At 39.8% G+C, this 13,066-nt stretch overlaps 1 protein-coding gene across 2 annotated transcripts in view; it reads left to right on the top strand.

Annotated features, from left to right (window-relative positions):
* LOC128732903 (uncharacterized) overlaps nt 1–11,877 on the top strand; it is a 69,367-nt gene extending 57,490 nt beyond the window's left edge. For both annotated transcript variants that reach the window (XM_053826342.1, XM_053826343.1), the window contains exons 2-5: nt 4,452–7,228; nt 8,387–9,577; nt 10,540–11,261; nt 11,323–11,877. In XM_053826342.1, the coding sequence (XP_053682317.1) occupies nt 4,452–7,228; nt 8,387–9,577; nt 10,540–11,261; nt 11,323–11,518 (4,886 nt within the window). In that variant the 3' untranslated portion in view covers nt 11,519–11,877. The remainder of the gene's footprint in view (nt 1–4,451; nt 7,229–8,386; nt 9,578–10,539; nt 11,262–11,322) is intronic.
* Nucleotides 11,878–13,066: the final 1,189 nt, after the last annotated feature.

Genomic DNA, 13,066 nt, shown 5'->3' on the forward strand with positions numbered 1-13,066 from the left:
AAATCGGACGATTCATTCAAAAGTTATTCAAACTTAAATACTTAGCACCTCCATAGCACCGTATATTAAACTTAAAAAAACGTGTAAATCCCAGGTAAATACTAAATAGACCAATCAAGGACAGACTGTATTCAATGTATGTATGAGTGTTTGAATGTATGTGATATGTATGTATGCCCAAGCAACATTTTTGTTGTATAGTAGCTTAATAAGCTATTGCACAGCTAATTCCCGTAGAATAAGTACTTGAAAAGCTTCCATACAACAAAAATGGTACCTTGGTGATGTATATGTGCACAATTTGCAGCAGTGAAATGCAGGAAAATATATCGAGGATTCTGGCAATGAAGAAAGCTACTGTTTTAGCAAGGTATATCAAGATCTTTCAATCGGTGGAAAAATTTTCATAGTTTTTCATCAAGTGGCGTTAGTATTCAAGTGAATTCTGCTCTGTTTTAGCATGCCTATGAATCGCAGATAACGCGAGTAACGAAAGGATAAATATATATAGTGGCTTAAGTATTGAAAATGTTGCTAATTTTTGCTTTGCTAATGAGTTGATTTTCCCATACAAATTGCAAACAAATTTGGCGCATATCAGATCGCTTATGCAATCAAATAAAACTAGCGTTAGAAAAACGATAATATTTTCCCATCCTCAACAATTTTGCACTATTTCTTATACAGGTATCCCTCGATAGTACGTACACGTACGTAGTACGTACATTTATCGTTTAGCGCACGTATTATCGAAATGTACGTACTATCGAATCACAATTTTGGTATTATGCTTAATGTTGAATGAATTAAATTTGCACATTTGCATACACTATTGAATAAATATACATTTTAGTGGTGTTGATTTAGTATAGCAGTTAATTTTTAATTTTTTTAAATCAATGATTTTGCGCTTTGTGAAGCTTGGAATGAAACAAGTAAAGTGTTGCTGGAAAATGTACGTACTATCGAGGCAAAATGTACGTATTATCGAGGGTACGTACTATCGAGGGTATGTACTATCGAGGGTACGTACTAGCGAGTATACGTACTATCGAGGTACCTGTAGACCTTCATATTATGAGAAATATTTGCTGTAGAAGAAAGACTAGCTGTAGTAGAAAGACTAGGTGGATTAATTCAGTCCGCTAGGTGGATTAATTCTGGTTTTTCTCAATAATTTGAAGTTTTCAGTTTTCTAATCGACTAAACTCATATTTTTGCTTGACAAAGCCATTCAGTACTTCATCGTGGTCCGACGTTGTCCAACACAATACTTCCGTCAATAGGGCAAACGTATAAAAACAAATATTAAGTGGGTCTTCATTGATAAATCGGTACTTGATGTAATATCGCAGCCTTTATGCTTCAGTAAAAATTAAAATTGTTCATTATTCAAGCTGGAAACCACGTATAGCTTTCAAAGTGATATGTAACCAAAAATAGCTGCAAGCAACAGTTCGAAAAATAATGCAGTATACATTCCCGGCTGATGATTCAAAAAAGCGATCCTGAGAAATACTTCCCAAACCGAACCACAAGAACTCGAAAGGAGACTTCTCAATCTCGGTTTAATGAAATTTTAATGATTTTGAGAACGTCATTTGTGTGTGAGAAGGTGCCTAGAGTGACGAGGAGGGGGGGGGGGGGGGGGGGAAGCAGATAAAAAACTAAAACAAGAAAAAGAAGGGCATAACCCAAAACCTTAATAATACATTTTTGGAGCATAAGGAATAACAACATTAGCATATTTATATGCTGTGGATGATGGGGAATGGACTGTTTTTGGTTGGCACACTCGCGAAGCCTGAGGGAGAGCCGTAGTATGACGTGCATCGATCCGTTTTGTAATTATTTTCGATAGAGCAACTTTGGTTGCGATTTGACTATGCGATTTGAAAGTATTTTTTAGCTACACATCATTATAATTGTATCTTATTTGACAACAATAAACAGTAATCAGTATCAGTATTTGTTTTGCAAGGTAAACCAAATAGTTGATTGGCAGAGAAGAACTAGCCTTATGGCTAAAGTCGCCTCCGGTAACAGTGTATTATACAGAGATTCGTGAAGACATATTTTGGCAGCGATTTCGTTTTGTGTTTCTTTCTGTTGAGGATTTTTCCACTTCTGTATGTTTTTCTTATGGAAAGTGTTCAGTAAAAGACAGAGACGACGTGTTGCAGCAGGATGCTAAATTCGGTAGCAAATGGTAGCTTGAACACGTGCACAAATAAATTTACCTGGGTCAGGTTACTTCATTCTGGCTCTCAATCGTGTGTCGTTTTCGCGGTGAGGCTGGCTCGCGAGACCATCTGTACTTGTCTGTCGTAGTAATTGCCGAGTGTTGCTGCTGCGTTTATTGCCTTGCCCAATTTTGCCTCACACTTCGAGCAGGCGAAAACCAGATATTACACTTTCCAGATGAACGGTGAAAAATTATACGATCATGCGGGTATGTATATTTTATGTATGGTATTGATACTGCTAATTTGAGTCAATACGGACTGAATCGTATAATTTTGGCATTCGAAAGAGATCCTGTCTGATGGACCCTTTCGAAACCTGACGTCTAATTGGTTAAAAATCTAAATGATTTGAAAGCATAGATTATGGAAAACATAATGTGTCGGATTAAAAGGAAAAAATATCGTTGTTGACATAACTGCCTTTGTCGTTGCAAATTCGACTTGTTCTTTGAGCGTCGTGGAGCGTGTTTCATAACATGGTAGAAAAAGTGCTGCTCACTTTATCTTCTATTAATCTTTAAAAAAAATGGTTTAGCTTAAGCTTCACAAGGGTAGACGGAAGAAGATGTTTCCGGGCGGATGAAAAGAATGCACTCTTCATGTGAGATCTTGTAAAAGTGTTTCGAACTATATTACCAGATTCCATAACTGGGTGAACTCTATCCATCATTGTGATACTTTTCCTCGAATGCTATTAAATTATACTGTCCGCATCACGTTGCTCGACGAAAACGATACCATTCTTTCTCGCTCCGGGGTATAACCCAATTTGAGCAATTTATTAAGGTAAATAAAATAGTATTTTTCCAACGCGATTAAATTTCAAGATCATTTACCTTCAAAAGGTGAATGGGGAAACAAACAGTGATTCGACAGATTTATAGGATGGTTGCACGGCTTAAATATAATGTATATTTAAGTCGTGGGATGGTTGTATGTTGAAAAAAATTATTTTTATTTTATAACTTTTAATACATTAAAATGACCGCAGTACTTTTTTTGGTTTCGATTTTTTATTACGAATAAGTTTAAATTCATTGATATTATGGTATTTTGAAATACCTGCCTAAGATTTTAAACCGATTTTGATTATTCCCACATTCAGAAATCTTAATCGGGTTCTTCGTTCCGTTACTGGTAATATTATACATCGATAAACAAACGACATTACTCACCAGACTCGTTTGTACGACCTTCTTCGAGTAAAAACATAACATACACTATTTTATAACGCCTAATTTTAATTTGTTCATAGGGTGTATTTCTAATTCCCGTCGTAGTAAGGAAAGCCACTTCAATTTTCATCATTTCTTGGATGGATGTAACGAATAATCCAAAAGTTCCAATAATCTAAAAAACGTAGAAAATTTGGCTGCTAGGAATTCTTTAATGAAAAAAAGCATTTAAATAGATCTCAGCTCACTTTGATTGATCGCGTATGATAGTCAACAAACTAAAATATTAGGGAATAACTAATTTTGCATTGTGTGTCATAAAAACGCTGATATTTTTAATAATATGTGTTGGGTAGGACGGGAATAGGCAATTACGACGAAGCAGCAATATACCCTATTTGAATTTAGCGCATTTTTGACCCTAGGAAATAACGTGTTATAAATTTTTGTCATTGTGTCACGAAAAAAATACAAACATGTCGTTTCATTAAAAAAAAGCTTCCCAACGTGAGTAGCATCAACTTGTGACGAAGTTTGGAATTTGATTATTAGCCATGCAAGGCTATGCACGTGATTCCTTGTGTCAGGAGTATCTTTTTGGTAACCATAATACAAAACATGATTATAGTCGTACAACTGGGAGAGTAGACTGATTAAAATCCACAGCACGTCCAACACTACGTCGTATAACTGCTGTAGTCATTCTTGGTGGTTTATTTTTGTCATAACGATAATCGACTGGAGCATGCTTCGAGTGAGTAGTTTACGCATGGAACCCTATATTTCTTGTGTTATAAAGCATTCTGTTGTATTATCACTGGAATACAAATGCGACAAAGGTGTAGAAACGGCGCTTTATCCATATGATTTAAAAGCCACATTTGATACTTTTGCTATGGCTTTTAAATGGCCATCAAAGGATACTTCACTGGAATGAATTTGCATTTATAGCATTTTATATGCATACCAAAGTGTAAATACAGTTTCTCTGGTTACTGATTGACGTTTTATTTTTCTGTCTTTCTTGCAGATATCAAAAAACCTATCATCTTCAATCCACAACCCGGAGCCGTACCTGATTTGCAGGATTCTGATAGTTTCAGTGAAATCGATCTTCACTCAACTACAGATTCTTTGAATAACGTCCCGACTTCCTCTACTGAGTATAACCCGTTACAAGATCTCGAAGAAACAGACCCAAGAAACCAAGAATCGAGTTCTTATCTCCAGCAGACATCGGCAATTACAGCACAATTTGCAGCACAGCTGCCCACTGTAGCTTCGACGGTATTATCTACATTCAGTAGAGTTATAAAGGGATCTTCACCGGTACCACAACAATCCACCAGTCAGCCAGTCGAGCCAACCTCAGTTCCACACTCAAGTTACGACTACACACAGTCACACTTTGGTAATAATTCAGAATCCGTGACTGATCAGCAACAGCCGTTACCGCCTCCTCCGACATTTTTCAATCCAGAATCAGTTGGCACGACTGGACCTAGTCATTTTGCTGCTACAGCACCATCTGTATCTAATACTTACCGACTAGGTGGAAATAAAAAGAAAACCTACGCCCACATTCCCGGCTTAAGTTCCGCTGGACCACCTTCAACTATTACAACTTCTTTACAAAATCAAGACGTAAATCATTTGATCCCTTCTCAAGAAACACAGCCTTGTTTACCATCTGGACAGTCCAACCAAGACCAAGGAACTAAAACAGGATTTTCTTTCTTTGAAAAAATTCCGAATTTACTTGAGAAAATTCCAAAACCAGCATTTGGATCAGCGCCAGCAGCAGCAGTTTCTTCAAATTCAACAAATTACTTCGATATTAAGAGTTCCACACCTGAAGTACCAGCTTGTGAACCACCGCTGTTACCGCCACAATCCGCAAACTTTGTAGCCCCGCTTGGGCTTGACAACACGAGCACACCTTTTCTATCTACTTACCAGTTAAACCCATCGGCGATCCAGCCAGATACCCTACCCCCACCCCCAACATTCTTCACGCCGGCTGAAATTCCAGCAGTTCCGAATTTGCCACACAACCAACCATCCAAGAACCCGTACAGTTCGAGCCGACTTACAAGAGGAGTTGGATTGTATAAGAATCCTTTAATTCCACCGGTTCCTTCAGCGCCTACCACATTCTTGCCAAATCCGGAATCTACAAAGATAGCATCCCCAGCAGCCTACTTCCAGTCTCCGCTTCAGTCACCACATGCTGTTCCTCATGTTCCTGTTTCTACCGCTCAACCATTAAGTAATCCAATAGAGCAAGGCCAAAGCTCACAACCTGTGCAGTTTTACAACCCTGGATCAACACATCAGTCTAAATTTTCACATCAACCTTCACCCACTCCTCCAAGAAGTAGCGAACCCATAACAACAACAGAGGCAGCAATCAGTAATTCCCGGCCACAATCGTCACTAAGTGAGTCGTTAAATCGCAAATCAAATTTGTTTGCTCCCTTCGAAGGAGATCCTCGATCGGAAGCTAAAACAATTCTGGATAGTCGATCAAAATCAAGTGAAAACGTTTTATCTCCTCCACCGAGACCCAACTCAAATCTCAGTGAACCGGCTCTATTTACTGACGGACAGCCGATTAGTTTATTTAAACCAGAAGTAGTTCAAACGAAGTCATCTCCTGCACAGGCAGTCAGCTTTTTCAATCCAGCTAGTACAGCTACATTAGAAGCCGCTAAGCCACCAAACAATCATTGGATTACCCCACCGATTGCACAACAACAATCGGTAACGACACCATCAACCGTTAACTTTTTTGAACCAGTACAAAATTTAGTTCAGCCTACCAGTACGCTTCCACCGCCGCCGTCTATCGGAACCGTTGGATCTAAACCATATAATCTTCAGAAAACACGACGAAGTGCATATACGGTTCCACCTAGTTTAGCCACTGCTGTTCCTGAGACTGCACCAGTTCAAACCTCTCAGTTGTTCTTTGAGCCGCAAGTATCAGCTGTTCCACCAGCGCATCAGAACACACTTTTCAACCCGATTGCTGTACAACCTGCACCACAACAACAACACCAACAACAACTTCCAGCTGCACCAGTAACGTATTTTAATCCAATCACATCTTCTCCGATAACAACAGATTTTAACGCAAACCCAATCGAACAACCGACTCCACAAAAGAGCTCTGCTCTTTTCGATAGTCACCCAATCCAACAAGACATCAATTCCAATCACCAAATCTCCCGTGCTGAACAACCTCCACCAATAAACACACACTTTTTCTCTACCGGAAGTGCTCTAGTAGACACACTAAACGCTAACTATTCAACTTTACAACTTTCACAACACACAACGTCCCTGTCGAATCCATCAGACTTCTTCAATATCCCAACACCCAGTCAATCCTCGGTTGCAGCAACGGGCCAAGCTCAAACGCAATTCTTCAATTTTTTCGGCCCACCACAGCCGCCAACGAAGGCAGCGTACGCACCGACGTCAACTGGTCCTAATCCGCCCCTTGCGAGTGCTCTATTTGCGCCAGATCGAGATCAGGTAGATATTGCAGCTGATACGAGTGACCACGTAATCGGAGAAAAGCCATCGTACGCGGAAAACGACGAACAGCCCATTCAGATCATTGAACCGGAGGACGAGGACGTCGAAGAGGAAGAAGACTCCTCCGACAGCGCAGCCAATCGAGTTCGACGCATCAACGAAAGCCAACTGGACGACCGGTACGACGACCCAGTGGAGCAGGAACGTATCGGGAACGCACCAGAGCCGATCTTCAGTAGCGATAACCTATTCGAGTTTAAGAAGGTGAGTTATGGTGGCGCGTTGCAGGGCTTAGTGTAGTGTAAACAAAATGCGGGTTTCCAAATAGTATTTTTTAACACCCGTACCACAGCCTAACAGACATAACTCTTTGAAGAAACTCCCACAAAAATATAGTCACATGCATGATACATTTTACCTAAACACTAGCACTAGGCATTCACAAATATTAACTTACAACAGGAGGTTTTTGTTCAAAAGCACCGCTTTGACGGATACGGAGACATTATCAATCAACACTTATTTTAAAGAGACTTACATCGTGAGAAAAATGGGATAGTGAGTATTGAAGCTATTGAATATTTTGTCTGTGCCCGTACTAAGTTAAGAAAGCACCATGCTTCCCCTTTTTGTCTGTATTCGATATTGGAGATTTTTGCTTTTTAGCAACCAACGATATTTCAACATTAATGTCAGTGGTTGTAAATATATTTCACAACAATAAAAAAATTACCTATTATGCTAGATGTCAAACATACTGTTGTTTATTTTCGCAAAGATATTGGCCTAGCCAGTTTTGAAAGAGATTTCGTTGGCAGCTCGCACTTACAGGAAATGTGCCGAACTGTCAACGCGTGAGTGTTGACAAAAGCAAAAATACCTTCCTTTCTTTTTTTCTCACGCAAAGCCCTGAACAATATTAGCAACGCTGGCAAGGCCAATTGTACCGATATAGAAAGCATTTATTCTGTACTAATTTATTCCTGTAATCCCGCGAAGTCCAAACACATACACATGCAGGCACCTAAACATTATTAGATAGATTTTTGGAATAATGTAAAATATTACCATCAGATTGAATAATTTAAATGGGCCCACTCTTGAAAAAGTATACTGTTTTTTTTTGTTCAAGAATCGTTTTTTACGATACTGCCGCCTTGGGTTTGAACTGCGATGCTGGTCCAACAAGCCAGACCTAGTGTATTGGAATTTGGATTAGAAGATAGGTTTGGCTAAGGCTTCGTATCAGTTTTGTCAATCTGTCTTTTAACTGATCTGGATATTTTAAACAAAGTTACAAACTGATCGGCTCTATTATGTAATATACCTGTGACGCACTTTAAAATTAATACCTACCTGATCTAACCATAGAAATGATATCTTCTCATCTTCCCGTTTTACTTGCTTAATATCTTTACACAGTCCGCCTTCGAAGACGATACCTACTCCAAGGACGTACTAATTGACGCCAACAGCAGCAGCATGGCAGCAATGACAGCTACTGCGGCAGCCGCTGCCGGTAGCGCTTCAGCAGCACCTGTAGATAGCTCGATGGCATCGATAAGCGAAACCACCAACGTTGCCTATCGGCCAGTATACCGACATTGGTTCTTCAAGCGAGAGATGGAATCCAAAGTTTTGTGGTTACCATTTTCTATGAGTGATTCCCTGGCTTTGGAGGACGCTTTACCAACGGTGGATACAGAAAGTGATGGTAGTTCAGTAGTAATTCACGTTGATGGGGGAAGGCATGATGTACTGGTTAAAGAGCGAAAAATGTCTCCCGTTTACTGGAAAGGGGGTTCTCAAGAAGTACGCAGATGTTCCTGGTTCTACAAAAATGTCGACTCCAGGTTCGTACCATACGACGAAGAGGTAGCAGATTTATTAGAGCAAGAATATAAAGAAGCTGCAACATCGGGGGAATGGCATCGGCGAATAACCATTCCAAGCGGTGAAACGGTAGTGTTCCATGGGCCATCAGTGATCGTTCACTTCCTCCAAACGCAAAATCCTGATGCATGGGGCAATACCTCTCCGGTACCGCCTACAGCTAATAGGCCTCGGGTAGTAAAACGCGGCGTTGACGAGTTCAATATTGAAGACGGAGAACCGGAAAAAGTTGATCATCTTTTGTTCATGGTACATGGAATCGGCGAAGCATGCGATCTTCGTTTCCGACCGGTGGAAGAAGTAGTCGACGAATTCCGTAGTATTTCCGCGCAGTTGGTACAGAGTCATTACCGATCGTCTTTCGACCGGGGAGATATCGGACGTGTTGAAGTTTTACCAATATCTTGGCACAATGATTTGCACTCTGAGGAGTCCGGCGTGGACAAAAAATTGAAGGCAATTACGCTCGAATCGATTCCCAAATTAAGAAATTTCACCAATGATACTCTGCTTGACGTCCTGTTTTACACCAGTCCGATGTTCTGCCAAAGCATAATCGACGCAGTCGGAAAGTCTCTTAATCGTCTTTACACGTTATTCCTGCAGAGAAATCCAAACTTTAAAGGTGGGGTTTCATTGGCTGGTCACTCACTTGGATCATTGATCTTGTTCGATTTATTGTGCCACCAGAAGGGTCAACCGATGGAGACGGAAAATTCGGTAAGTATCGTGCAAATTGCTAACGTACGTAGTGGGACCCGGGACATAAAGGACACCTTAACGGTATTCAATTAATTACTGGTGAAAAACAATTAAATTCAACCTGAAAAGACTGAAAGTTTTTGGAGCGTCTTAGTAGAATACGAAACCTGAAATTAAAGAAAAGATGAAAATCAAATTTTCCAAATTAAATTCTACTATTTATATTTATTCTTGACAGATACGTATTTCGCCTACGACTTACGGGCTTCATCAGTGTCTGTTTTCGAACCGAAAGTTACTATCCATAAGATTCCAGGTGCTTTAGGTGCACGACCCAGAGTAAACTGGAATTGCGCCGTAAATACGTAAGATAGAAGAATACTTAGCTTAGTAGTCTAATGGACTCTATAACTGCCTCATACATAACATTTTTTTAACTTTGCTTGGCTGGCATGTTACAGTTAAATAAGCAAAATTAATGGTCCAGGTGCAGAACAGCACTGTTTATACATGTTATAAGCATGGTTCAAAGTATACAAAGTATAGCATGCTCATATGCCGCTTTCTGGTACTATGTATGCTAAGTTATTGCCAATATAGGGTTAGGTGTATTAATTGTGGTTACTTGGGCCTAATCATGAGTCAAACTTGAGCAACTTAAGTTATCTTGGTCGAAGGAACGGCTTTCAATTGGCTTAGATTGCTGGGTAGGTTCGCGAGTCGAGGCGAGATTCAATTAGCAGAATGCTGCAGCCAATCAACACGCACAAACAATATTAGTGTAGGTCTTATATAGTATTCTCTGTTGACATGAAACAATGGTTAAATTAACTGTTCGATTAGACATTCAATACAAACTGTTTCACTTCCAGATTCACAAGAAGCTGAAATCGTTCAAGAACTTTATGAAGCGAAAGGTGTATCGGAATCCGTTGACCACTAACATACTATCGTATACTAATCCATAGGACACTTTTCAGGAAAATCCGGACGGCGATCGAGTACCGGCGTTGCACAGGGTTCATCCCAGCCATCGGCCATTATCGCGCAAATGTTCCCAGCAAATCAATTATGAAGTGGGACCGGCAGGAACCGGTCAACCCTACATCGCCTATCCGCAGCTATTGTTTCATCCGAAAAAATTCTTCGCTCTTGGCTCACCGATCGGTATGTTCGTAACCGTTCGTGGTATCGATGCTCTTGGATTGGACTTTAGATTGCCCACTTGCGAAGGATTTTTCAACATTTTCCATCCTTATGATCCCGTCGCATATCGGATCGAAGCTTTGGTCAACACGGAACTTAGCAACCTTCGACCGGTTTTAATTCCACACCACAAGGGACGTAAACGAATGCATCTAGAGCTGAAGGAAACCATGCTGCGGGTTGGAACTGATCTAAAACAGAAAGTATTGGATACTTTCAGGAATACACTGGATGCTGTATATTCGATCGCATCCATAAACAGACCTGACCATAAGGCAATCGAACACGAGGTTGACAAAGTAATCGAAGATCAGCTCAAATTCGAAACTTGTTCCTCTGCAACCACCGTTTCTTCCGGTGATTTAGACATCGGCGATACTGATTTACCACTTGGCCAGCTTAACCAATCGCGGCGAATCGATTACGTTTTGCAGGAAGCACCACTTGAGTTCTTCAATGAGTATCTCTTTGCGCTGACCAGTCACGTATGCTATTGGTACGTAATTGCGGTTTCTGGAGCGAAGCACATAATTCTCATTTGGTTTCGGTATTTGTAGGGAATCGGAAGACACCATGCTGTTTTTGATGAAGGAAATCTATTCCAGTATGGGAGTTCAAAGTGACAACCAGATACCACAGCAGTCGATGACTATCGAGCGGCCGATAGCCAGCCCTACACCAACGAACTCATCGCACTCTAACTATAACCTATTTCCTCTTGCTCAGCCGCCAGCACGTGTAAGTAACCGATAGACTTATGCCGTACGATTAGATCGCATAAAAATAAATTGGCATTAGATTCTAGAAATTAATCTACTTCTAGTTTTCTAATATATCTAGAGCTTTTCATATTTTTTTTTTATGAGTACCGTTTTGGACAGAAGTATGTAATTATTAACACAGTAGAGCAAACGTTTTCAAACATGTGATGAGGAATTAACGTCCACAGTTTATTTTAATTTACTTGTTCCAATAAATATATTGTTTCATAAACTTTAAGTTTGTATATTCTAGTTAAAGCAGCAAAAATCAAAAAAGCTTGCATTGAATTGTTGTAGGACTATTTTTTTTTCTTTTTAAAATAATGCGACCTGTTGTAAGATTTATCTAGAATAGATCATAAGGTTATATTTGTATCATATTACATACATATATATTGCAAAGTGTAAGTTATTATTCTGTGCCGAAACGTTCTTAAAGGACATATTCACCCAAAGCGCCGTTTTTCAAGTGGAACCAAAAGACCTAGCTGTTCTGTACTGTTAAAATATCTATTACACAGAACACCTGTGAGAAATTTCATTTCAGATCATTAATTAGCTTTAGAGTTACATTACATTTGAATTTGATAGGCAGCGTAAAATTTCGAATTCACCGAAATGTTCAGAATGTTGCAGGAGGCTTTACTTCATCGAAAAGAAGAGTTTTCAATAGTTGGTATAAACAGTTCAAGGAAAGTCGTGAAAGGCTGCTGTACGCGATTTATCTTAGGTTTACATTAGATGGTTATCAACCCTATTGCGTTCGTAGATCGATACGATCCTCAGGCACTCATATCAATGCTCATTAGCTTTATCTCTCTTATCTCGATCAAATTAAACCGATCGAACAGAAAGGCCTTTTGATTCGTTTCCTGTAGCGTAGCTCTGCAGTGATCTTATAAATACCTATAGGACACCGAGATTCGCACTTTTTCTTATCAGTCTGAAATACATCATCAGAAGACACGCATCATTTATACAAACCCTTTCGCTTTCGTTATCGAATAAACCCCTTACCATTCAAACCCCAGTTCACCGCGTAATTAATTGTCGAAAATTCCCTAACATAAAAAGTTGGTCCTTCGATCCCGGATCAATTACGCGTGTGAAATTCGTTATATTAAGTTATTCGTCGGAATTGTCATCATCGCGCGGCACCGCTGCTTTGTGAACGACAAAATCGCCTCGCAAACTATATTCAACGCAAACGGACCAATTATCGTGATCGAAGCAGATAAAAGTGATACCGCTTAGTTCGGCAAAGAATCTAAAAAGTGAATTAAAATTTCGTCGCTGGAACACATTTGGGCACAGGTTTGCAGTTCGCTGGGCAACGTGGTGGATCTAGGCTTGGCTTGGGTGCTATTGTTGGGCTCAACAAAGGAGGTAGGAACAATAAAACTGAAGCGTCGAGCGGATTGTAAGTACACGTGCATGCATCTACCTGAGATTTTAATAAAATTGCTTCATACGAATGCTGAGTTCATCTATAATTTCTACGATTACTGATCCCCGATCAAAAGTGAACATTTTTGAGTTA

The sequence above is a fragment of the Sabethes cyaneus genome, chromosome 1 (genome assembly GCF_943734655.1).
Source record: "Sabethes cyaneus chromosome 1, idSabCyanKW18_F2, whole genome shotgun sequence".
Lineage (NCBI taxonomy): Eukaryota > Metazoa > Arthropoda > Insecta > Diptera > Culicidae > Sabethes > Sabethes cyaneus.